Source organism: Strix aluco, chromosome 12 (assembly GCF_031877795.1).
Source record: "Strix aluco isolate bStrAlu1 chromosome 12, bStrAlu1.hap1, whole genome shotgun sequence".
NCBI classification, from domain to species: domain Eukaryota; kingdom Metazoa; phylum Chordata; class Aves; order Strigiformes; family Strigidae; genus Strix; species Strix aluco.
In genome coordinates, this window is record NC_133942.1 from 9733553 (window position 1) to 9761015 (window position 27463).

General features: G+C 38.3%; 1 protein-coding gene across 9 annotated transcripts in view; it reads left to right on the forward strand.

Annotated features, from left to right (window-relative positions):
- TRPM1 (transient receptor potential cation channel subfamily M member 1) overlaps positions 1-27463 on the forward strand; it is a 109588-nt gene that overhangs the window by 11821 nt on the left and 70304 nt on the right. For 8 of the 9 annotated variants that reach the window (XM_074837214.1, XM_074837216.1, XM_074837215.1 and 5 more), the window contains exon 1: positions 6915-7220. In XM_074837214.1, coding sequence (XP_074693315.1) covers positions 7098-7220 — 123 coding nt within the window. In that variant the 5' untranslated portion in view covers positions 6915-7097. Of the gene's footprint in view, positions 1-921; positions 1030-6914; positions 7221-27463 lie in introns of those variants that run through there. The other variant, XM_074837224.1, reaches the window with a different exon arrangement.

Here is a 27463-nt window from a genome sequence, read left to right on the forward strand (position 1 = left end):
TGGTGCTCATGAGATTGCATCTGGAGTCCTGCCTTCATTTTGGGGGCCCCCTTAGTACAAGAGAGATTGAAAAATGTATCAGTGGGGGGCCATCAGGATGATTAGGGTATGGAAGCACCTGATGTAAAGATAGGCTAGAAGAGCTGGATTTGTTCAGCCTGGAGAGGAGAAGGTTAAGGAGGAATTTAGTTGCAGTCTTCCACTAAGTAAAGGAGTGTTACAGAGGTAATGGAGCCAGATTCTTCTCAGAGGTGCAGAAGCAAGAAACAATGGCAGTAATTTGCAGCAAGAGAAATTTCAAAGGGACATAAGAAAACAATTCCTTACAGTGAGGAATGGTTGAGTGCTGGAGCAGGTTGCCCAGAGGACTGGAGACACTGTCCTTGGAGGTTTTCAGCATTCAACTGGACAAAGCCCAACTTAATTTTTTTCTCTGATTCTACGGTAGAGAAGCTGATGGTGGATTTCTGCAGGTTCTAGTCCCTAGGCAGGTTATGGAAATAGGATTACTGGCGTGTGTTTTGTTATTTATGTGATCAGTACAGATTATTTCAAATATGTGAGGGTGGTAACACAGGCACCAATTTTCAGGCTCACTGGCACAAACAGAAGGTATTTCTTTACCTTTTCTCTTCTGTCCGCATGTCTCGTGATCTGCTCAATTTCACTTTAAACCTGCTTTTTTTCTTGCAAGAGGAGAGAGGGACAGACAGTTGCTAAATAACAAAGACTGTTTGAATCGGTAAACAGACAACGCTGAAGTAAAAGTACCACAAAGTGGCCTACAGTCCTCTTCTGAGTTTAAGTGTGGAATTGGCTAAATGAAACTTCTTTTCTGTAGATGTCACCTGCCAGTTACACGCTGTCTGAGTTTTGTTGTGTAAACTGTTACATTTTTAATCCAAATATGCTTTTGCCTAGGTTACTACAGCATTGCTTTGAGGATACGTGGTTTACAGAAAAAGAAGTCAGCTTTCTTCGCCCAGCAGACAGCAGTCGCCAGTGACCTACAGTGTGCTCATTCTCATGGTAGGTAACCAGCACTGAACAATATTCTGTCTGCATTTCATTTCAGGCATAGAAACTAAGGAATCAAGAACTGTTGAAGTACGTAATGCCTAAGACCTATAACTGAGATAAAACAATAATGTACTGCAGTCTATAACTGGAGTGTGTAGTGTCAAAGGGAAGACACGGTGCTCCACCAGTTTTGCTGTACACAGGCAGTTTTAATTAGAGTTCTGTAGGAATGGTGTAAAGTTCTCCAAATGCTCTTCATTATTTGAGTTGCACCTATTCAGACCTAAGAAAGATGTCAAGCTCTGTATTCCAAAATTATAAAGCTTCTTTTTGAAGATAAGAAATGCACTTTGCCTGGAAAATTATCATACTGCCGAGTTTAAACATCATGATTTCATGAACTGTTCAAGCTTCTTCAGAACCTGAAAATGTATTCTTCTGTATTTTTTTCCTCTGTCTTTAGTGACATATAGCTTTGGAATTTTTTGTTTGGCTGGTTTGATTTCTGTTTCTCCTCATAACTCCATAAACTTACCCATTGTTTAAGTCTCATTGATGTTAATAGTAAAGCCAGAAATTATAGCCCTGGATTTAATGTGTAAAAACAGCCTTTTAGTCTGCACCTAATGTGATCAACTGTCCAAAAATAGTGTTTTTTTAAAAAAAAAAGAAAGAAAAAGTGGTTTGTAAGCTGAATGGCACTAGTTATAGTAGAGCTTGTGATAAAACCAGTTATTCGATGTTTGTGTAATTTTTGATCCACCAGTGTCTGTCTGATCTTCTGGACCTCAATACCTTTCTCTCTACATTGGTACTAAGTTATCATAACACTCCTACTATGGAGTGTTATCACTGCCTGTTCTGCATTTATATTGATAAATGCTGTATTTATTGTCATTAGATTCTCCCCTCCTTCCTTCCTCCATACCTTCCTATCTTTCTTTTTAAGTGTTACAAATTTGAAAGTACTTGTAGCACAAATGGAGAAGCACTCAAAAGAACAAAAAGGAAAAATGTAAGAGCTAAAGAGAGGGAAGAAAACTATAAAATATCAGGGGAAGAAAGTGGTGGGTTTTTTCTAAAAGTGATAGACTTTGTAATGGACTATGGCGTTGTAGCATTTTGTTTCTTTTGGCTAATAATGAGACCTAGAAGTTGTTTCATAGCTTTCTGTTCATGACATAAAAATAATGTCCTGCTTCTGTGATCTGCGTGATTCATGACCAGTACATCTGAATGTGGGGAGTGGAGAAGGCTGGAAAATGTTCAGTGTGAGGAAATGAGAAAAGGCAAGTGCAACGCGGTTACTAGACCACTGAGAAGCCAGTGTAATCAAACAGTAGTAGTTCTTCAAATGTTAAACATTTTTGTTTTCACAGTTTGAAGTATGCAACACTTCAGAATGAGGAGCATTCGTGTTTACAGTTTTGGTTCCATGCTGTTCTTTCAAAAGTGAATCTACTGCTGCATAATTGTCTGATTTGGAAAGCAAAGCACTTCATCAGTAGTCAGGAAACTTGTTGCTCCTTTCCTTTATCTTGACTATAAAATGTTACCCAGTTTCATTCTGCTCCAGCTCATTTCAGATAGGCCCTCCATCATCTGCTTTGGAGGTTATTGTACACAACTATGAGATGTTAGTCTGATTTCCTGCAGCTTTTTATGTACTACAATGAGAGAAAAACAGTTTGGAAGAGTCTGGGGTTTTGAAAGTTAAAATATGTTAAATAGCTGAACTGGCTCTCTGAAGCTAGCCAACTTGTAGAGAGTGCGTAAATGGATTAACAGGATTAAACCATCTTGAAGAGTAATTTTGACATTTCCATTTGTTTTCAGTTTGGGAGAGTTACAAACTTGAAAGTACTTGTAGCAGGGTTATCCTGCCAGTAACAGAATAATATGTGAGTTTCTGAAGAGTTGAAAGACTTCAGAATGATAATAGTTTGTTAGCCCCGTAGTGATTTCGGACAATCCTGGTGTATGCTCATGTCCTTATGCAGGAAAATTTTTGTTGAATTGGAAGATGGATTTGCTTACACTTGTTGGGGTGTTTTGGTAGCAAGCACAACGTAACTGATTATGACCACCTTGGAATAAGCCTTTTTGGAAAAGCATTGATGCAGCACCGAGCACAATACCAGCAGCTCCTGTTCTTAGCCTAATAAATGAATACCCTGAATGGAATGTAGGGATTTTTTTAGTTAAGCACACGAGTGTTTAAATTTTCTTATTGTTTCACAAATGTCAAAGGACACCGACATACATTTTTTACAGAAAATATTCTTTTAAGACATCCCACTAAAAAGAAGAAAAAGTGCTTTTAGTTTTTGTTTTATAATCCATTGTCTGTGAAAGAAACGTGTTTAGTTTAATACTCGTATTAAATGCAAAGTGAAGGAAGGCCTAATTCTACATGCCTTTTACATTTAAATCTTTATGCCAGTGTAAGCCTATCTTACCCCAGTCTGTCTGTGTAAATAAAGTTCATCGGATTATGCAGTACTGCTTTCCATATTTAGTTCTGACTACTAAAGTGAGTGGAAACATTTCGACTGACGTGGTGGACTATAGTTCAAAACTTTAAATCTATCACTTTTTTTAAAAAACTGACATCAGACATCTCTGATGTGATGTCATAGAATAGCTTTGATCATGAGCAGTAAGAGCAATTTAGTCCATTTTAGACTTTCTATAGGCTGAAACAACTACAGCTGTCTTTAACCAAACTATTCACTTTTTAAAAAACACATTGGATAGGGCCTTTGAGCCATGGATCTTTCCATGACTGCAGATGTTAAATTTCCATGGCATGGTATCTATAGGATAGACAGGTACTTATGTCTTACATAGTAAATTACTTTTGTGTACTTTGAAATGCATGCACCCTACAGTTCCCAGGGAGCAGGCTGTCACAGGCCTTGAAGGTGATCTTGCAAATGGAGTGTGCCTGCACTCCACTTGCTGTTTTGTGGGGCTGTATAGTCCTGGGTTTTTCATAATCTAGGTTTGACCAATTTGATTTTATTGCAAAATATGGAGAGTGACAGACAGATGTGTCCTTTCATGTCATGGATTGTTCAGTTTCAGAACCAGTTTAAGGGTCTTTTACTTCCATACTGTGCCAGATACTTATTCGTTGTCAACTGCATTCTGTGGTAAGAGATTACGACCCTTTCCTCGCCTAGTGCTGATTTAAACCATATGGTTACACAGATCTGGTTTAGACCACACAAACCAGTGAAACAGCTCAAATTCTGAAGTAGAAAACTCCAAAGTGAGACAGGAACCTTCAGTAACAACATTTGTTTAAAAGCTTTCCTAATGTGAGATTGCACTCCTAAAACCACAAGTTCTTTTGGAAAATCAATTAAGCTTGTGCTTCTAAATCATGGAGCTGTTGAAAGTGCAGCATGGTGCATGTTTCTGGTCCCCTAGCATAGTGGAAACATCCCATGAAGTGTTATATAAACACAGTGGGGACAAGAACATCAGCAGAACTTATTTGCCTGATTTTTCAACTGGGGTTAGTATTCAGCAGCTTCTGTTGCATTGATTAGTGGAAGGCTTTCATCCGGCTCTTGGATGCGAACATCTCCTGGGTACTGATGACTTGTGAAAATCCAGCATGGTGCTTAAAATATACCAAAAACAGTTACAGGGAGCTCAGATAAAAGTCTTAGAATCACATGTCCAAAAGGACCGAGTTAATGAATTCCGTATTCACATTCTACATTGTGTCTTGGAGAACAGATTTGTATTCCGAATTTCTGCTTTCTGAAAAGCATGTCCCAATTTTCGTCCTTTAACAAAATACTGTTAGTCACCCCTTCTGAGTAATGCAGCTCATCCTTTCAGGGAATTGCACTGTCATAACATGATGCCTTTTTGTGAGATGACATCACAAATAGTGACTAGGATGCACCTCTGTTTCATTCATTGCATTCAGACACGTGTTTTGGCTAAGGAACTGTGCAAAAGAGCCTTGAATATTCTTTTTGTTCCTTGACAGCATTGACAACATTGGATTTGTTTAAACTACAATATAAAACAAAAATGTTCAGCATGTGCTATTATCTGAATGTCTTTCAGCTTTGTTCATATTATCAAATAAGATGCTAGATCAGGAGGACATATTCTCAGCTCATTAAATCTGTCAGTGTGGATAGAAGTGACTGCTGTAATAGCTACCACCATTTAAGAGTATGTCCTAGAAAGTAGAGATGACTTTTATAGATAAAAAAGGCAGAATTGGGCAAATCAAATTCTGGTATAGATAGAAGTATTTTAATTTGTTTCAAAGATCATAATAGTTTAAACTCACAACAGGGTAGTTTTTGACCCCTGCAGTAATTGTAATGTTTTGCTGCTAACTGACCAGATATAATGAAGAGACCCTTTTGGAGTGTGGGTGTACATGGAATTTATGAGGCACTACTTTGTAAAGTAGCTTGGCTGATCACAACTCCCTTTAGGATTATTCTTTCCATGCTCTATTAGCTTATTGTCTTTGCCAGATTTTTATATTCCATTTGCCAGCTTTTACCTCAGCCTTGTTCACTTCAGCCAAGCCATGTCTTAAAACAACATCAAACAACAGCTGCTGTGAAAAGTCTTGTCAGAAATGCTAATTTTACCTTTCTTGGTTTTGCCTAGGTTTAATGAATGGTTAGAAAGGAAGACCTCTTTTGTGACCCTTTAGTGTCCATGCCCTCTACATTCCATTAACCTGACCCCACAAACTGTTTGCTCTAATATAATAGAAGTGTTTCTCCTGCAGAGCATGGAACTTTTACTCTCCCATTTCCCAATACAACTTTAAGTATGTTGTAAGTTGTCAGCTACTTATCCTTGCCAGCCTGGGAAACTTCACTTTCTTGATTATGAGTGTGCTGACCAGAACAACAAAATCGGTGCATCTCCATCTATCAGCCTCTTCCACTTTTTGTTTTGTTTTGTTTTAGGTTTTCAACACAATTTTCTCTGTCTCCTCTAACCAGCTGCAAGCAGGCACCCAGTTTATTGAGGGACAAAGAGGTGAACCTAAAAAAAAGTAAATAAGTAAATGAATAAAAAGTGTGACTGTATAACTAAATCCTGTAAATTAGTGGTGTTTCTAACTTACCTCACAGTTATAAATCAGCAGTCCGTGTGTATATTTCTGAAACATAGCTCTAGTTTCTCTGTGCTCTCATCCGTTTCTTTTCTAAACCGAGCTCTCTAACAGATTCCTGGCTCATGTCTGAGAAGGCTAGTCTTCTGGAGCCAACTAGATATTTCCTAGTCAATAATAATTTTGTTGTTCTTTTAAAGCACCTTGTCTCTTCCTCATTTCTTTGTTATTCTCTCCTAACTGCCTCCTTTTGCTTTCATTCTGCATGTTTAAGCAGAATAGTATGAAATAGATGAATTGAGATATTAATAAGACTTCATGAAGATAATACACACCGCGCCTTATTTGCCACAACCCCTGTTCCCTGATCAATTAGAATCTAACTTGTGATCTTATGGGTTGTTTGCTTTTAAAACCTTGCCTCTCTCATCCTGAGACCTGCTGTAGGTACACTCGCCATCAGCAGTTATCCTTTAGAATTCCACCAGGCCTCTAACCCATAGTCTGCTGAGGACCATCTGCTCTTTTCATGTGCCTTTCTACTGATACCAAAATAATTTCCATCTGACTGCCCTGTGCTTTGCACAAATAAAAACCTTTCGGGCTGCTGCTTCTAAAGTAGATTTACCTTCAATCACCATTTATTAAATCTCTGTCCATTAAAAACCATAGCTTGCAGAAGCTGTGTGCATTAAGCCTGATTATAGAGTCAGTAGAGAAGAGGGAGGGGGACAGCAGTTTGTATCAGTGTATTGCCTTGTTTTTCTACTTGTCTAGCTGGCTGGTAACACTTGTGACAGGGTGCATATCAGAACAGGAGTCTCATTTGGCTTTGATTTTGTTTTGTGCATCTGTCTCTTTTTTTGTTTAAGCTGTAACTTAATGATTGTTGGTTTCAGGAAAAAAACTGCTCAGAGTACATGACTAAAATCAGAGTTTTCTTTGGTGCTGGGGTACTAAGTCCTTTATGGAGGGTAAGAGTCAGGGCATTAAGAAAGGAAGAGGAGGAAAGTTCACAGATTCCTTACGGAGGATGAGTGGCTCCTTCAAACGCACTTCATTTAAGGGCTCAGCATGTGGATCACAAAAGGTAAGTCTGCAATTACCCAAACAGTCTGAGGGAAACAACTGGAGACACTGTTTGCCCCCCACTTTTTTGTTTTTAAGAGCTGGTACTGTTATGAATGAGAGCAATTCTCTTTCCTTCTGTGCTCTCTTAAGTCTTAGAGGTATCAGTCATGTTCATTGCACAGGTTCTGGCAATGAATCTTATTCCTATTATGGGAGTTCTTTCACAAGCACACTGTCTTAAGGATCTTTGGGTTAAATATCACCAAACAGGGCTAGCCTGTAATTATTCCTATCCATAGTCAAAATCATATTTTGATGACTATTGATACTTAGTGTTCATGCCAAATTCAGATGCAGTGAGAAGACTGATGGGATATATAAAGGATTTTGATGTGATTCACTGAACGTATACGGCAAACAGATTCTACAAGAAATACGGTTTGTGGTTGATTTTGTGCTGTGCAGTATATGAATGAAAAAGACAAGGGGGAGAATGAAGACATAAGCTCACTCTGTTGTTGTCATAAGCTTGCATGTTGTAGATGAATATTAAGAATCTGTTTCTTAATTCAGTTTTCAGCTGTGAAGGGAATTTAAATACATCTTTTGTCCATGGATTGATAGATTCATTTGGAACAAATATAGACTAACTTCAGCTCAGGATTTCTTAGATTCCAGCTCAACTGACCTTTTTTGAACTGACTCCATTCAAATAATGAGAAATAGTTTTTATGTTCTCCTCCAACCCTCTTACCTCTAATTTCTGCTGATCACCACAATGTTAGAGTCAGATTCAAATTAAAGGGATGAAAGGAAGTCAGAAGAAACATAACTGAGAGAAAAATATGTGGCAGCATCTTGGAGGAAATTTTAGTCATTGACACACAGGCAACTACGTGTGTATTAATATGTCTACTTTTTAAAAAAGATTGTTCTATATGATGTGAAATATTGGTCATGGTTATCTGTGAATGCAAGTAAGAATATGTCTAGGTTTGGGGGACTTCTTCAGCTGAGATTGATGGGCAAGGGCTTTCACCAGGTGAATTGCAAGTACTATCTAGGGATAGCCATTTACAGCGATGTTTTTTTATGTAATAACTGGGGACCCTGGCCCTTTTCTCTGCTAAAGAGATTGTCAAGTTGCATGTATTGCCCATCTTACAGGCCCTATTACAGACATTGAGTGCTAGGTGAAAAAAACAAATTAATATTTCTGCTGTAATGTCCTTGTCACCAGGGCAAAGCCTAAATACTTACAAGAGAAATGGAAGGCTCTGAAGCATTTGCGGTGGGTTCAGGTTTTTTTCTCCTCTGGTAGATATAAAGCGGAGTGGCATATTGAAATGTCAGCTAATACTTGGCAACAGTGTTGCTTTGTGTAACTTTTGCCATTACTTGCACAGTTGCTTCTTAGGTGCCTTATGGCTGTATCCAAATAGTGTGAAAAACCAGGCTGTACTCCAAGACACTTCTGTTTCATGAACTGTATATTGCTTGCTTTGTCAACCAAATGACTTTTCCAAAGATAAGCAGTAGTTTTGTAGGCTGGTAGTATTATTCAATAAATAATGGTAAAGGAAATTAAAGAGAAAGATCTCACCTTTAAAGTGTTGGTTTATGTGTCAAGGCTCACTTAAACATAACAAACTGGAATAGTAAAACCGTACTTCAGTCATAGTGCTCCAGGTGCAGTCAGCTTTTTTTTTCTTTTCTTTTTTTTTTTTTTTTTTAATGTCCCCAAGCCTATCTTGATACTGCAAAGCATACAGGATTTTATTTCCTGAATGGAATAAAGTCAGAGTAAAATGCCCAGATAAAAATTGTTTAATCTTGTCCCACTAATCCCATAGGAAAGACAGTCAAGTCAACGTAGAAGGAATACAGTACAGATTTGGTTTTTTTTAACAAGGTTTGGCTTCTGATTATAAAAAAAAAAAAGTTGTATTTTAAAAGCTGTAAATTCTCTGCATGGCTTGGTTGTTTTAGTCTTCCTAATTCTTTTGGTGATTATTTGCTTTGATGTTCATTCTGGAAACAAAAACTTTACCTTTCATGAGATAAATATTATTTCTAGAGCTGATTAAAAAAATAGATGTTTAGGCTTACACAGTAGGCTGGGAGTGTTCCTTCTGCTGAGAAATTATGTTGGTTGGCTCTTTGAGGTTAATAGCATGCTGTCAGCATACATGCAAGTGGAAGTGATCATCTCTGGGTGTCAGGACATCTCAAGGCAGGATATCTGGGCGCTGCTGTGCTTGAGAATGTTTTGTCTTGAGTGTAAACTTTTGCTAATGATACAGCTGAAAAGAGGGATTGAAACTAATCTTGAATGTGTGTGTTTTGCAGGGGTGTAGTGCTTTGAGACACATCAGGAAAACCTAGGCAGGAATGGTTAAAGCCATGTAGCTAAGCATAAAGATTTATAAAGAAAATTTCAGCTTCCGCTTTAATAATTTTTTCCCTTTTGCCACTCTCACAGACCTTTTTCTAAGGAATGTGTAGCTGTGTGTGGTCCTGGGCCATGATTTTAACTCCCAGTTTTTACTGCAGTAGTGCTAAATAGCAAGAGTAATTAAAATAGCCAGGTGTCTCTACTCTGCTTAGCTTTCCCATGTATTCCCCTGATTTTGACAACAGTGCTCTCGAGGAAGGTGGCATTTTACTTCGAGCAGTTTTACAAAAACACCTGTTGCTACCTGCTGTGCAATTAAAGGAGTTATTCTCTACCTGAACAGAGAATGCTGTAAATGAAATGTGAAACCCATAGTGTTTAAGAAAAGGAGTATGCTTGTGTGTGTGCACACTTACATCTGTGTTTTGGTTTTGTTTCTTGTAAACATCTCCATTTATTGAAAAAGGAAGCAGCTTATCTGGATGTACATCACTGGTCTGTCATTCCCACTAATGGCAATTACTTCAAATTACTTTTGTAGTACTGAACAATGCTTTCATCTCTGCTCACTATCTCCATTGACTTGGTCTAAAAGTCTTTAAGGTGTACCTACTATGACTCATTTTCTGTTCCTCTGAAGAGAAAACCATTTTATTGAAACAGCTTTTCTCTACATGTTGTTTCTGTTTGCCTATAATTCTTCCATGCTTGTAAATTCTCTGTGATTGTCTGTATAAGGATATACTACTCAGTACAAGCCTTTAAGATGCTCAGATTTAAGCTTTTATAGAGACACTAATATGTTTTTAATTGCTTTATTGCTCACATCACTGTCTTCTTCCTGGCAATCAAATGTGGTGTAAGAAATAACAGTAATGTCTAAAAAATACATTTTTAGAATATTAAAAAAATATTTTAAAGAATATTTTGCCTAGATACATTAGACAACTTTAGTAGTGCCATTGAGATTTTCATAGAAGGTAAACTGGATCTTTTTAATTTTTTTTAAGGTAGTACAGTATTACCCAGTGATTCATCAGAAAAGTTTTCATGGATTGCAAAGGTGGAAGGATTATTAGACCTTCAGACTAAGGCAAATAACTTGTCCTGTGTTTTGTAAATGACCAGACAAACCACAGAAAAGACAGGAAAGGATGAATACATTCTCTTAGATCAGAGAGAACATATCCATTAGACAGAGAACCGATTTTGTCTCCCCTTTAAGTCACTGTTTTGATCTGTCTTGCCATTTGTTAATGAAGCTTGAAAATTAGTATAAAATCCCTCGAAGTCAGTTGCTGTTGTTAATCTTAAATTGTATGCTTTGTGTGCCTTCTTATGGTAATACTAAACTTCGAACAGAAAAAAGAGATAAATGGGATGAATTTACTTTCTGCTCCTAAACTGTTTGTCAAGAAGCTGTGATTTTCTTCAAATTACCATACCGTTTGATGGTTTATAAAAGATTACCTCATGGGTTGGTTTGAAACAGTTATCTAAAACTGGTTAATATTACATTTATGATTAGGTAGATCACTTGGTAACAGTGAAATAATTTTCATACACATTTCTTTTGAGAGTTTCAAATTTCTTTTTTTCTTTTTTCCCCAAAATTTCTGCTGTGATTAAGAAATTCTCTTTGTACAAACACTTTGGCCATTGTCTCAGTGTCTCAAGAGATAACACTGCTGTGTTTTTTCCTGTTTGGGGGGGGTCAGTTGAATGATGGAAGTGAGAAAATAACTTGGGTATAAAAATTTATTTCTCTCTATGTACAACAGAGCAGGTTCTGCATCTTCCTTAATGCTCAAAAAATAAATAATTAAACTGTCATCACAGGTAGGGCCACATTCCATGGCCCTAAAGAAAAATAGAGGCAGACTTGGGTCTGGAGAATGGGCCAACAGTTTATCAGTTGCCTGGTTTCAAAGAAACAAGAACTGTACTTAGCATCATGTGATCTCTGGTACAGACGCCCAAACTCAGAGACAGCAGCACAGCCTGTACTCTTCTGTTTAATGGAAGAAGGGAATATCAAATTATGATAATATATGACTATCACAGCAGAGTCAGTACTGTAGCTGCATTCTTAGAAGATACTGAAAAAGTTATATTTGAGTATATAAATTTGTCCAATTTTGACAAATCTTTTCTATGTGTGTATGCTATTTTACAAAGAGCATTCTACTGGCTCTTTAGCTGAACTGCCTTGCTGAATCAACACTGAATCAGATTTGGTATCTTAATGTCCTTCAACAAACTGGATAAGAGCATTGTGAAAAACAGTCCATAATAGAGTATGTGTTAGACAGTACCAGCTGATCTGTAGAATTTGGAAATAAATCTCTTAACCCCCTAAGCAGGATGCACAACTTGCCAAGTGAATTATAAGGTTTTTGTTTTGCGGTGACCCACCATCCAAAGAAGGAATATCAGTATAGTAGAGGATTTATCCATTTTGAAATGTAGAACTAAATGGTTCTGCTTGGCATGTCCATGACATTTTTCTTGACATCCTTTAAGTTTCTTCTCAAGACAGACATTGTAAGGTATGGCTTTTGGGAATCTTTTTGTTGTCAGGAATTGTTCATAAGGAGTTGCATCTATATTCTGCAGGTATGAGTCACCCAGCACAGCTAGGCATGCGGCATTGCAGTAAGTTCCTTCTCTACAAGTCAACGCACTGCAGATATCCAACAGGAGCAGATGGTGTGTGCATACGGCGAGTAATATGTGATCTCTAGCATGAGGGAAAGGTTACCACAAAGGCGTGGAAGCTTACTGTTCAAGATAGAGTGTAAGCATGGATTCAGAGACAAGACTTCTTGCACTGTATAGCTGTTAAAGCCTTAGGTACCTCTAACCAAAATGCTGCCTAGGTACAACTGTTATGTCATGATAGCTTCTGGCAATGAGAATGTAATGAATTTTGTGGGAGCTTTTTGACACTGTTAGTGTGTTTAGCAAATTTTTAAAACTGATGATAGCTGTCACTTATAAGGAACACCTGTATATCTCATAGAACACCTGTATGTCTGGGCAAATACTGCATAAACTCCACAATTTACAGCAGCTGCAGTCTGTCCAGCAGGATGAGTACCTGTATTATGAGTTGCGAGTGTCATAGCAGGCTTGTCCTGGTGTCCAGTACATAACAATCATGTGCATATCTAACACATTTCATCCTCTTTATAAATTTGAACAGGGTACAAATTATGTATACAGAAGTGCTACTCTGAAACGCAGCATCTTAATAAGCTATTAAGGGTCTGGGCCAGAAGGAGAGAGAGGTTTTGTCGAGATTAATTTGGTGAGCCAGCGCAGGTTCGCAGCTTGTAATTGCAGGGGTAATAGGAAGTATTGCTAGGCTCCCTTGTGCTGGCCGTATCAGTGAAAGTATGGATTTAATACCAAGATTCTGTAGTGTTAGAAAAAGATGAAGCTGTCAAAGGGGACAGCAGGAGAACTGTCCTTTTTCATATTGCACGTGAGCAGAGCCTTCAGTTTTAAGGGATGATATATTTGAAATGTTCCCTAATGCTTGAGTCGGGCCTGTGATAATGATGAAACCGTGAGTGACACTGCAGCAGACATGGAGAGAACAACACCCTTCCCCAGAACTCGTCATGTACTGAATGTCAGAATCACCTTGTGAATTACGGAATACTGTTTTTTACTTTTGAGAAATTTGGTGCTATTCTGTCCAGCTGTTCATATTCACTTCCAGCAACTGTAGGATTTGCATGCGTCTATGTCTTTCATAATTGTGCTTCACTGCCTGTTTCCCAACACAAATTACTCTTAGTGTCATTCAGAAAAACCTGCCATAGATGCTTGGTTCATGCGGCACTTCTTGCCAGTTCTTGCTTACCAGCATTTCTCCACTGAAGGGCTGCAAACAAGCCTTATGCAGCTCTGAGTAGGGAAAAGTCAGAGCAGAAGGCCTTGAGCAATTTTCACTTTGAATGTAGTTTTATAAAAGGAATCTGTCAAGGGTGGCTACCTGTTAAAAACTGAAGCAAATGCTCATGGATACTTCAGAGCTCTCTCTGACTTTCAAACAAACATAGAGAGCAACAAATAGTTGCACAAGAGTGCTTCTGGGTCAGATGAGGATTTTACAGTAGCAGGAGACTTACAGAATGTGGTACCGTGCTCCAAATGGTTGCCCCTTTCTTTTGCCTAGAAAACACAAATGTGGATAAACAAAGGCAAAACTATTTTACTGGAAAGCATTAGTAGTTTGTGTCTCACGTAGTGATAGTAGGTTAGTTGATCTTGCAATGAAGGATATAGATTGGGGTGCTCACTCCACTCCTAAGTTTAAAGAATCAACCATTGCCTTAATGAATATAACCTTTCTGGTGCTTTTTAAATTCAGACTCTGAATTTGAAGAATCTACCACAAGTAATGAAGATTCTTTTAATTTAGTCAATCCTTAAAAATGAGGTGAAAAACATGGGTGGCAAAGGAAGCATTGAAAAAGATCTTTCATATGCAATGTGGTGGATTGGCTCAGCAGTTTAACTTCACGGTTTTGTTACTAGTTGTGCCATCCATCCTACTTTGTGAATTTGGGCAACTCATCTTCCTTCTGTTTCCCTTTCTGCTACATGTCTTGTCCACTTCACAGAAGCAATTTTCTGTTGTATGTGGGCCCCAATCTCTAGTGCAACTTCTGTGATCTACACTAAAGGAAAAGTTAGAAAAGCTGGAGCTGGTTAAAATGAACTTTTCTTTTTTTCAGAGAAGTGATTTAGTGTTCCCCGATCATATATCCTCCTTTCAAACCTCCAATTAACTAATCTGTGATGTAGGAATTGCTCATGTAAACCTACTCAGGGTTGCCAGATATATTTTCTCTTGGTGTAGATGCCTGCAATAATGATAATCACTTTGAAAAATGGAAAATAAGCCAAACCTTAGCTATCCAAAGGACTAGAATGGAGAGTCAGAATCCATGAGAGGCAGACAAGTAGTGAAAGGGAAAATCGACAAACATCAGCAACGAGCGAGGAGAAGAAAGCCATTCATTCCTAGAATGCAGCTTGCAAAACAGCAAACTTCCATGTATTGAGAAAGTGCAAGAGCACATTTTACTCATATTTTTATAGCTTTTCCAAGTTTTCAGGAAAATTGAGTAAATACTATCCAAAATTCTAAATAGATTTGAATTACACAAGAAGAGATGGATTGATGTGTTTCAAAGTCATTTGCTAATACATAAAATAAAAAATGTAATTAAGGGTCATTAAAAGTACATTCACAATGTATATAGCTCAAGGAGTCTCTGCAGCAGCCTGTCACAGCTGGGTGGCAGAGATGTATAAAGGCTGAATGGAAGGATTTTACATAAATTCATATCTGTTATAAAATGGCTGTCTGACTCCTGATTAACTGTAAAAATGGTTGATTGTTCTCATATTTTATCTCTTATGATTTCAGAGCTAGTTGGGAGGGGGGAAGGAAAGAAACAAGGAAAAAAAACCCCAAACCCTGTTTATTTAAATAAAAAGTAAGCAATGAGGTAAACTGCTTAAAGGCTTACATTTGGAGTCCAGTTTTACCTCCTAATATGTACATTATCTTTTGTGTTGTGAGTACCTCTGTCTGCCCTGTACTTTTGCCAGTTACTAGCAAGTAAATTATTGACATTAAGCAGCAGAAGTGTCATTGTAGGGCTGGCCACCTATCCAGTTTGGAGATGGGAGAGGTCCTGTAGACAGGCATTAACAGGGTGGAATGGGAAAGCCAGTTTGTCCTGGGAAGTGGCAGGAAGAGGACAGTGAAATAGCAGAATTTTGAGGTACTTATTTGGGAGGAGAGGAAAAGGCATCAAAACCAATGTTATATAAATAACAGCTGGTTCATCAGCAGATGAAGGTGAGGGTGGAGAGGATTCAAGACAGGCAGCAGAGACTGTGAAAGGCTGTTAGTTGTACATGCCAGATTGTCAGATAGAGGCAGGTTCAGGCAGTGCTGTGGAGGGAGCAGCTGACCACTGAAGCAGATCAGGTTGCGCAGACAGAATATGGGCAGACTGAGAAAAGGGAGCCACTGAAGGACTTTTGCAAATCTGGGGAGAGTGAAAGGGCTGTGGCTGCTGAGGAGATACTCTACAAGCTTCAAGGAAGAGTGGGAGAACAGTGAATCACACAACCCTGGACTAAAGAGCTTCCTCCTCACCATTTAGGCTGTGCTATAAAACTAATACATGTGTAATCAGTAATATCAATCTAAAGTCCAAATGAGTAAAAAATAAAAGTACCATGATGAGTAATTGCAACATAATTAGAGGAGAATCTTGCATTTAATGAAACAAGGAGACTACAGGTATAGAGAATGTAGATTTTCTGTAACTATGACAACTGATTTCCTTAGTGCATCTGGTACAGTCTCATCCAAAACTCAAGAAACTGATTAGAAGCTTATTTTTAATGGTAATCTCATAATCTTTAATGAATAATGCTGGCCTTTTCTGCCAGTAATTTTACTTTTGCAGAACAGTGTGATACTTTTCATGATTTTAATAGCATTCCATCAACATGTGATCCAATAGGAGTTTCTCTAGAGTCTGCAGATGCAGTTGTCTATGAAGTGAATCCAAGAGAAAAAGCAATTGCTCCTCCAAAAACCCGGCTCACCTAACAGGGTTTTTATAGTTCCTTAGAAAATACTATGCTCACGGTGTTGATTCTGTTTTGTTAAAATTCTGCTACAATCCTAAAAATTCCTCGTTAAGGCTTCATCAGCTAGATCATACTAGGTGTTTATTGGTACTGTTTAATGTTTTAATGCTACTGAAGACAGGAAATTACATGGCCTTGAACTTTCCATAAGAGAACTCAGTATTCAGTATCACTAAGAGAATATCCTTTCTCTTTTGATGTAAATAGCAAGCTATAAAAGCAATTTTTTTACAGTCACAATAAAAATCAACTAATTACAGTGACAGTGTCTCTTCTAAACATAAGTGCCTTAGATTTGAAGGATGAAGTTAAATAATTCACCATGTAGTCATTAGCTCCTGCTTTCTTCATCCGCTTTATGAAGATGTGTTGTAAAACAGTATCAGCTTCTATAATGTCCTTTTGGAAATGACATGAAAAGGCAGCCTTGTTCTATAAAGATTAATCTCTAATAATAGCACAGTAAAAGATGTAACAGCTGGTATGGATTAATATTCCTTAATATCTACTTTCATGTGATTAATACCTGAATGGCTTAAGCCTTCTACCAGTAGAAAGCAAGCAGTAGTTACTAAGCTGTACTAGATGTACTGTTTGTTATTTTTTTTAAATAGAATAGACATTTAAATGTTTTTCCTTTTTTATTTCCAGAGTTCCTAGTTGACATTGATTTCCCTTCTTCCCAATTTTGCTGTCACAGGTCATGTATTACAAATCTTTTTTGACAAAAAAGGGGAGAAATGAGTTGTTCAGGGGTTCATCCTCTCTTGTTTCTGATACACAGTACCCAAGACTATTCTTAATGCAATTCAGCAGTAAATCATTAACTTCTATGTTGTTTTATTTATTAATGTGTTTTACAGAGATTGACAGGTGAAGAGGAATGCATTAGGTTTTTGTCTTGATGTTCACATTAAATAGTAAATATCTTTGTCCAATTTTACATTGTTGGTAGTGATTTTTATATTATATTTTTACAAAAGAAAAACCTTTGTCAGTTTGGAACTGAAGAGCAAAGGGTAAATTCCAAAGCTTTTAAAAAGATTTAATCAGCATGTGATTAGCTCAGAGCTCAGAGCCCAGGGTGTGCTGTTTTGAAATTACATCTTAATCACTTAATAATTTACCTAGTTTTATTGAAGTTTGAGTCCCCTAAATATTTTTCAATTATGAAGATGAATTTGCTCCTAAAACTGAAGATTGAAAATCCAGGTGGAAATCGGGCATACAGCTCATAAGCTGACAAGCTTTTTCCATTTAATGTCCTATTAAATTCAGAGGTAAGGTGTGAGAATATAAGAGCAGCTATGCTGGATCAGACCAGAAATCTGTGTTGCCCAGTGCTGTAACAGCATAGTTTAGGGAGTGCTGTAGGAACAGGGGGGAAGATGTAGTTATTCTCCCTCAGAGATTGCTCCTGTGCAGCGATACTTAAGGTAGGGATTATCTGGACCAGAGGTAATATTGGAGGGGTTTTATGTGAAATTATGTTGTTGTCTTTTAGTCTCCACAGCATCCTTCACCAAGGAGTTCTACAGTTTAGCTGCAAGTTGTATGAAAGCATGGAAGCCAGCTTGAACTCATTAGTTTTGGAAAACAGTCTTTTCTGTTTGGGTAAGATTTCTTTAACCTGATACTTAGCATCCCAAGTTGAGAATCTTTTAATTTTGCTGTTGACTTTTGTACCTGTTTTAGTATTTGGTTTTAATTTCACTTCACAATTTTGTTGAGCCTTCCTTACAACATCCTTATTCTTCTCATTCTCAGAAGTGCATCAGACATGTTTTTTGTTTGTATTTGTCAGGCCTAGGTTTGAACAGAGAGCTTAAAAGGTGAAAAGTCAGTGTGTTTTCCTAAGTTACTACCTCTGAGTGTTGAAACACTGACATGACATGACATGACATGACATGCCCTCACCAAACACTAATAAGCCTAGCTGTTAGCAGTGTCTTTCATCCTAGAGAATCCTAAACTCTTGTATCAGCCTTCTGTCTTCAGAACAGTTAATTTACTAGAGAAATGCCTCCACCTTCTCAGAAGGATCTTGACATCAAGTAACACTACTTTTTATTCTGTTTTAATGGTGGCTCTGCTGTTGACTAGTTACTGCATGTAGATCTGCTTCTGGTAAACCAAAAGGCTGGGAGAAGGAGGATCCTTGTAGGACCCAGGGGCAGGCAGGCTCTGTACCACAGTAATCTCATCTGAAAGTATTTCTTGGTTTTGGTTTCCCCCCACACACACAACCACAACGATGATCCCCATGGCCCAGAATGCTTTATCTCTGCTTCTCGGCACTTTGTCTTGCCTCTTGTTATCACTTGACCACTGAGGGATGTGAGCAGCTGAGGCAGGTTCTGAATGGAGATTTAGCCTTAAGTGTATAACGGGTCCTGATTGTTTGGGCCTTTGGAAATATGAACCCATGCTGAAAGCCAGCCTGAGGAGCAGAGCCAGGGAGATGACTGTCTTCCAGGAGCTCTGAATTAGTGCTGCAGTTGCGTATCATATTCAGGAAATAATGGGAAGAGAAATAACTGGCTAGTTAAAAATGGCTAGTCCAATACATTTGTCATTAGTGTCCAACTCCAATCTATGGCCTAGTTAATTTTAATCATTACTTGCCTCCCCCGTAATAAATCCTGTGGTATTAACATTTTGCTGTTGATAAAGCTTTAGTAGTTGGAATAAATAAAACCACTAATGAAATCTCTGACCTTTCTGACATTCACCTCCCTGTGTCACTCAGTAGGTTTGTAAATATTTTTTAAGTTACAGTGTTCTGAAGTAACTTTTCCTAGCACTGAGAGAGCGCTATGTTATCTTTATTTTCTGTAACTGAGCATTATTAGGTGGAATGCACAAGGGCACAATTGAGATACCTGGATTTAAGAAGTTAGTGCCATTTCCCATCCTGTCTGGCCTCTAGCTGCTGAGAAGGTCTTCATTAGACCCTGTGGGATGCTAGGCTTGTGGGGTGCTAGTCCTAGGAGGATGTCTTTGATACACCATGCATCTGAATTGGTGCAAGGTACTTGTGTTCAGGCATCTGACCGAGCATTTAGAGAACTGAACAGTTTCATACTTTATTTGGTAGAAAATAATGTGAAATGGTCCACACTAGCCTCTGTTAATTTTATGGGTCTAGTTCATTAGCAAACTATGCATGAATCAAGAACAATGACAATCAGTGTCATCTTGAATTTTTTCTCTGAAAGGAGAACAGAAGCTGTAAAATTTTCATGGAATGAAGGCTGGGGGATGTATTTAGCTTGGTCAAATTACTCTGCTTTGATTTTCAAATAACTGTCATGTTGATAAAGTAAAATGTTCTACTAATGTTACATCTTCATTAGTTTATACCTGTCAGGATGAAAGTTCTCATTACTGCTTTTCGAAGTGTTGAAATGGATTTGTTTTCTATGCACAGGCACACAAAACATCAAATGCATTTTACTGTTTTGCTAGAATACAAGTTAATTTAGAGCAGATTGGAGTAATTTACAATGAAAATATAGCTAGTAAAACTTTGTCACCTGTGTCATCGTTGCAGAAATGCTAGATAAAACACGAGTTGAAAAAGACATGAAAACAGGGCTGTAAACCTATTTAATTTCCCATGCACAAAATAATGAATCTATGTTCAAGTTGCTTTCTGGAACAGTATGTAGAGAAACAGATGCAAACAGATGCAGCTTGAATGAGAGAGACTATTGACAGTTGAAGCTTTCAGTGATCAGAATTACCTAATTCCAGTGTCAGGAGTATTGAGAGGCCCCTAGTTCATGTGTCTTAATCATTCTAAAGGAGAGGTGATTTCTAGGCTATCTAGAAAAAAGTTACACAACTTGCAAAGCTAATTTCGTACAACTATTTTGTGGGCTTAACCTTTAGCAGTGTTTAAAATTACACATTATATTTTGGTGTTGGCTATATGCAGCAGACATGACCTTTTTTCACTAACTGCAGTGCTTTTACATTGCTATTTTAATTTTGCTACACTGGGATGTGTAGCAGAATTGTTATAGTTTAAATTAAACTATAGTCATTTATACAGTTATTAACCAAAATTATCATTAGAGCATTAATCAAGTAACTACTATCTGAATGCCCATTATTTCTTTAAGCCTCCTTTGGATAAATGGGCTGATGAGCTTGGGAAAACTGTAGGCATACTTTTGTGGAGCTTGCGTAATTACCAGCAAAAAGTAGTGACCTTTTCCCTGTGCTGATGAAATCCATTACTCAGTTACATAGGACAGAATTTAGCAGCTCTCCCCCTGCTATGTTTGATTAGAAGCTGACACAGATTATCATCCAGTATATCCCCTAGATGGATGATGAGATTGGGAGAAAATGTAGCAGCCATTTGCATTTTCTGAACTGGACTTCATAGCTTTTTAGATTCAACATGTCATGTTGATCTGGTAGGTCTTCAGTACCAAGTCATTTCTCTCATAACATGTCTGCTGCAGAGCACGGAGAGTATGGAGAGGTACCCAGTTCAGTCCTGCTGCAGCCATTGCATACAGATCATCCCGCTTCCAAGGTGACCAAGCCAGTGCTTATGCTCTTAGCATCCAGGGCACTGCCCCTAGCCAGCCGGGGCTGGGGAACAGCTGCAAGCTGACATGTCTCCCACAGTGGCACAGGGGTGCTTACACAGAAGCTTCCCAGCCACCTCTTCCACATTGCTCAAACATGCCCACAATAATTCTGACAACTTTAAATCTCCATTTAGGGGAAAAGCATGTGTATACAATCAAGCATGGGAACTGCCCAGCTGACTTTAATGGGTTTATCTGTCAGGCCAATATTTAGGTACCCTGCTTGAATAAGTATTGGAGCCCTGGTTTGATCCTGCAAATTGTATTGGAAAAAGTGTTCATTACAAGGAGAACTCTTTATGGAATCACATTCATCAATGTATGTAAAGATAGGATTTAGCTAGTAGTACAACCTTTCCTGGTGTATTTCCAGACTTAGGGAAGGTGGATGACAGTAGATCAGAATAAGAAAATGTCACCTTCCTAAAACCTTCCTGGCTTTCATCAAATTAATGATTTAATTTAAACAGATGCACTTGGATTAATCAACCACTAGATAGAGCTATGCTATACAGAAAGGACCTCACTGTGAAGTCTTACACTAAAATTCATATTTTCCATAGAAGCGAGCCAAAATAAGGACCAATTGTTGCACAAGACAGATATGGCAGGAAAAGTTCTTTCTCCAAGATACGATAAAATCCCTCTCCCCCTTAACAATACAATGAAGATCATGGATCTTTTTCTGAGTATACCTTATAATAAGACTTCAGTGAATAGTCCAATTTAATTCCCATGCTTTAATTATTAAATCAGGCATATCTTTAAATTGCCACAGCAATTAATTTTTAATCAAGCAGTCATCATAGAGCTATTTTATCATGACTGTGGACAGGAACCTTGAAAGCAAAGGTTGTGTTACCTTTCCTCTTTTCATTCCCCACGCTCCCCTTCTCCCTCCCTCCCCCACCTCCCCTGGTGCTCAGAAATGCTCACATATTGATCAAAGGGTCATAAACAAGAGAAAAAGAAATTACTTATAATCTAATATAACTCTGAACCAGCATAAGATTGATCTGTTTAATGATTTCTGTGATTTTTTTTTCCAACTTCTGTAATTTATAGTGCTCAACTTCTGCGTTTTGAGATGTGTTTGTTATAAAAGCTCATTAGCAAAACAACTAATGATGGGTTTAGTCTTTTGACTGTGTTTAGAATTTTGTTTGCAAAGTTGTACTGAGCTGGTACAAAAGCTACACTAAATGTATGAAGCTATGGAGTATAGTATAATTCAGGCTGAAAGATATGTGAAAGTTGTAGGAGAGTTGAAAATGTGTGGATTTGACAACTTCTGCTGGCACTAAATAAAGGACTAAAGGACAAAAACAACCTTCCTCCAAGAAAAAAACACCACACCCATTGAAACAGGTATTGGTGATATTCTGTAGCTTTCAGCAGGTATAGGCATAGCACGGACATTGACTGTACAGATTATTCCATGTTTATTTTGGCAGTGTGCGTCAGCCATGAACAGAAAGAAATACATCTGGGTATTTCTTACTGACATGTTCAGTTCTTGGCTCTCATTGAAACAGTTCCAAAGTGCAGGACTTGGACCAGTTCAGTGGGTATGTGTCTTGCAGCAATGAGGCTATAATAATGAAATGATTTTCTAGAAAATTCCTACATTTAGGTTTTTTATTTTCACTTTTTCATTTTCTGTGGCTGAATTAAGCAGAGTTCTTAATACATACTTTCTCAGACCCAAGCAAAATTTTTAATAGCTAGCATTATGAGTATGCATTTGATTCCATTTTGTTCTCAATTCTTGCCAATAAAATGGCATTCAGCCTGCTGGTTGAGTGGATTTGTGATTCTTTCCAAGGATCAGCCATGGATTAGTGAAGTACAGCTGGTATGTTTCTCATGCCAAGTAGTTTTGGCACACTTTTTTTTTTTTCATTTTTAATGTCCTTCTCAAAATAAATCCTGCCTCTCTTTCTCCCCCTTTTCTGGGGATTTGTTCTTGTTCAGTAGCAAACTTCATCTTTCACCAAACTATATGTTAATGAGGCTGAGCAAACAGTCGTTGCTCAAATGACTCTTTACCAGAAGGGGAATTTAATGAAGTGGCCCTAGTTTAGTTTAACAAGTTAAAATTTGTTCCTGTTAAGGAGTCTAACTCAGTGGTGAGTGAAGCTAGGTTTTTAAGCTACCAGTCTAAAATGCCAGTAATCTTTCCAAGAGGATGGTGTCATAGAATGATAGAATGGTTTGGGTTGGAAGGGATCTTAAAGATCATCCACCCACCTGCCCTGGGCAGGGACACCTTCCACTAGCCCAGGTTGCTCAAAGCCCCGTCCAACCTGGCCTTGAACACTGCCAGGGAGGGGGCAGCCACAGCTTCTCTGGGCAACCTGTGTCAGTGCCTCACCACACTCACAGTGAAGAATTTCTTCCTTAGATCTAATCTAAATCTACCCTCTTTCAGTTTAAAAGCATTACCCCTCGTCCTATCCCTACAGCCCCTGATAAAGAGTCCCTCCCCACCTTTCCTGTAGCCCCTTTAAGTCCTGGGAGGCTGCTCTAAGGTCCCCCCAGAGCCTTCTCTTCTCCAGCTGAACACCCCCAACTCTCTCAGCCTGTCCTCACAGGGGAGGTGCTCCAGCCCCTTGATTATCTTCGTGGCCTCCTCCGGACCCGCTTGAGCAGGTCCGCGTCCTTCTTTTGGGGTCCCAGAGCTGGACCCAGCACTGCAGGTGGGGTCTCACAAGAGCAGAGCAGAGGGGGAGAATCCCCTCCCTGTACCTGCTGGCCACACTGCTCTTGATGCAGCCCAGGATACCATTGGCTTTCTGGGCTGTGAGCGCACACTGCTGGGTAATGCTGAGCTTCTTGTCAACCAACACCCCCAAGTCCTTCTCCTCAGGGCTGCTCTCAATCCATTCTCCACCCAGCCTTGAAATGTAGAATTCATGAGACTTCCAGCTAATAATAAAGCTGTCTTTGTGCCACTCTGGTAGCGACCAGAGCTGTAATACTTTTACTCCAGTTCAGGATGTGTTCCATATCCACCTGTCATTTAAAGTTGCAGACTAGAAAGTTTAATATTTCTACTACCATGTAGAGAGCTATCAGAGTTTCTGAGCATCTTATAAAATAACTTTTAAGTATTTAAGGTTTTGTTGTGGTTTTGTCTTGGTTTGGTTTTCACTCCCTCCCATAGTTACAAGCTGATTCACCTTCTCCTCTGTCAAAGATGGTACCAACCACAGTAAACTGTAAAACTTGCTCTCTGGCCTGGCCATTAAAGCTTAACCCAACAAGCCCTGCTGTGTTTGGTGCATGCCAAATCCCCTTTCTCTTCACCTAGCAGTACAAAGCATTTGAGGTAGAAGATAAAATAGAGGTATATATTCATGGCTTTATTTTTCCATGCAATTCTAGAAATCCTATTCAGTTCACTCACTTTTATATCTGTGGTAGGTACAAATTCATTCTGATATGTACAGCAATACTCGCTGATATTGTCTGTTACATTATTTCTTCTTACCGTTGTTGAATATAACTATACAGCTAGGTTGTGCTTTTAATGATTTATAACTTCTAACACCAACAATTTTCAAAATGGGTGCTTGCATCTAGGATTTTAAATACACTTAGAGGAACCTGTTAAAAAAATCTTGGTTTTGGAAGCTGTGAATCCTTCATATCTCCCACTGAGTAGTGGGGAGTGAGCAGTAGTTTTAAAAGCTCTGCAGATCTGGAAATTGAGGCATGTTCATTCAGATACTTACATGTTTTTTCTGTCAAAAAGCATGTCCCACATTTCCTTAGAATTGCTTTGATTTTCCGTCATTTCAAGGTTCATTTTTCAATGAATCAGAAGTTTGTAATAATGAATTTAGGGAAGGATTTGATTTCATAGTACATGTCTTTAAATACAGTAACTTCTATTTCAGCCTTCTACATCTGTTAGTTTTGCCTAGTTTCATCACAGCACTAGTCAATGCTTAAGGCATCAAATGTTAATTAGTGCTCTCCATGTAAAAACCATGACTGAAGAATAAAAGCAACCCAAGCCTGTCAGCAAGGAATTGCACTCCAGCTATCAAAGTGTGCAAACTCATCATCTTTATTTGCAGATTTTTCAGTCATGGTACAGTTGCTACAGGTAATAACTTCTGGAAACAACCTGGGTGGACAGATTCATTTTAGAATTCCCTGGTCATAGATTGACTTCAGTTAGTGCTGGTGCTGGCAGAGTCAGAGGCTCCATGGCTAGGTTCCTCTACCAGCTGTCTTCTCTGTTAGTGACACTAAAGGAAACCTAATGTCAGTTTTAATACAGAGTCTTTGCAATTGAAAATGGGATATCTTTCAGTTACTGAAATGATGATTGCTCCATGTATGTAAAAGCAGCCCACAGCTGCAGCAATGAGCACACTGTAGCAATTTCTGCTGCAGTAATAGTCATTAGCATTCTCTGTTCTCTGAAGGACAAAGATGGGTATTTGTAAGAATGACCATTTTTGCACTTAAAAGCAATACATAGTTTGGTTGGATAATGAAAAATGCTAGTAAGTTCTAGCAAGTAACTGCTAAAATATCAAGTATATTGAAAGGTAATTTAAAACTGGTTATCTGTGTAGGTGAGTATGCTCTGTGAAGAGTTCAGTACAATGTTAAGTGAGTTGTTTGAATCTTGGCTCCTGCTTGGATTCATTTATAGTGAAAAGAATTGCATTTACTTTCAAGAAGTTCTCAAGTGTCATTGTTACACTATTGCTGTTTCTGATACAACACAGCTCTTTGCTGGAGAAGCAGATAATTGCTTAGACATTTAAAGCTATTGACAAGAAGAGACTGAAGAGAAATGTTACAAATCCCACCTTTCTCTGTTTGAAAAGTGAAGATGTTTGGTCTCTGTAATTTAGCTGTGAGGCAGAGCATGTTGAATTACAATGCACTTTCATCAGCTCCTGCTTGTAGGTTTGCATTCTGCTTCTGTTTTATTCAGTCTTGCATTTTAGTGCTTGAAAGCATTGATCATAATCCTTTCCTTTTTGAAGGACTCATTTAACTTGCAGCCTGTAACTGTAAATCACACATAGTGCTTTCTTATTCAAAAAGAAAAAACAAAGTCCTTAATGTTTCATTGGTCTTTTCCCTGACAAAACAAACCCATGCTGTTGTGCACAGGTTTGTTCACTGATAGGACTGAAATAGCATTATGGTAAAATAAAATGAAGATTGCTGGCAGCATTTTAAATAGCATGTGTCTATTTCCTATACGACACTTGTTTTAGAATGCTGTTTTCTTTCCCCTGTACCCTCTTGAATGACTGCTGGGGGAAAAAAGTAAAATCTCATGCTAATGCTTTATGCCAGTGAGCTGTAACTCTGTAGTAATCAGTTTCATGGAACTGCACATTCAGCAAAGTCAAACAGTGCTGAGAACATGTCCTGAGAGCATCCAGCTTAGTTTGAGCTTTGCAACTAAAAGGCGCAAATCATCTTACCTAATCTTTCCTGGGAACTTCCAGCCTGCAAAGCCAATAAAATAAGCACACTGATGCTTTCTACCGCTCCCTGAAAAGGCTTTTTCTTTTTTGGCATAATTTATGTATACCTATATAATTTATATAGATGCCTCTATCAGAAGCGTGAACAAAGTAATAAATGTAATAAAAAGAGAGGTATACACAACACAAGGAAGAATCTGAATTAATCTGTTCTGTGAATAATACATGGTCAGTATGCATATGAATTAAAGCAATAGGCAAGCCACTCTATGCAGAGCAGATAAGAAAACATGATGAGGGAAGAGTATGTGTTGATTAATGATTATAATGCAACACTTGCAGTATCTATACAATAGGGTTTTGTTTTCTGGTTTTTAATACTTATCCCCGAGTGTCTTATGTGTAAAGTCAAATACTGACTTTAATAAAGACTTCAGTTATTGTGAATAATGCTGATAAGGAAATGTTGGATTCTACCTAACTATAGGGTTGCTGATGATGGCTCTACTACATGAACTAAGACTTGACAGGATCTCTGTGCCTTCATGTATACTGACCGTTCTTAGACTCCATGTGGCTGGATGCCCCTCCACGGGGCACTAGATCCAAGGATCTAGTACTCTTCTGGACCTGTTCAGGAACCCATTCAAGAAGAAAAGGAGTGCATCATTTCATGATTTTTCGGAACTATAATAGTTTGGGGATAGAAGAGGATTCAAGGCAAGAAGAGACTCCAGCCTGATTCTCTCAAACCACAGTCTTAATACCAGACAAGCTAGGAAAACAGTGGCAAGAACTTCAGAGGAAATGGAGGAAAATCCAGTGGGATGTATAGAAGTACACTTTGAAATTTTCTTGTTCACACCTGCCTGCATTTATCGAGTACAGCAAGAAGGCAGTGGAAAAACTTTTACCTGACTTTCAGTAACCGGGAACCAGTGTCATACTAGAGAATAACATCCTAAACAGGCTCAGGTAGCAGAAAGTTTAGATCAATGTTAGGCTTTTTCTCTCTCTCTTTTTTTTTTCCCCTTTCTCCAACCCCCCGCACCTTTTTTCTCAGAAAAGGGAGGAAAAAATAATGTAACATGAATGCTGCAAACCT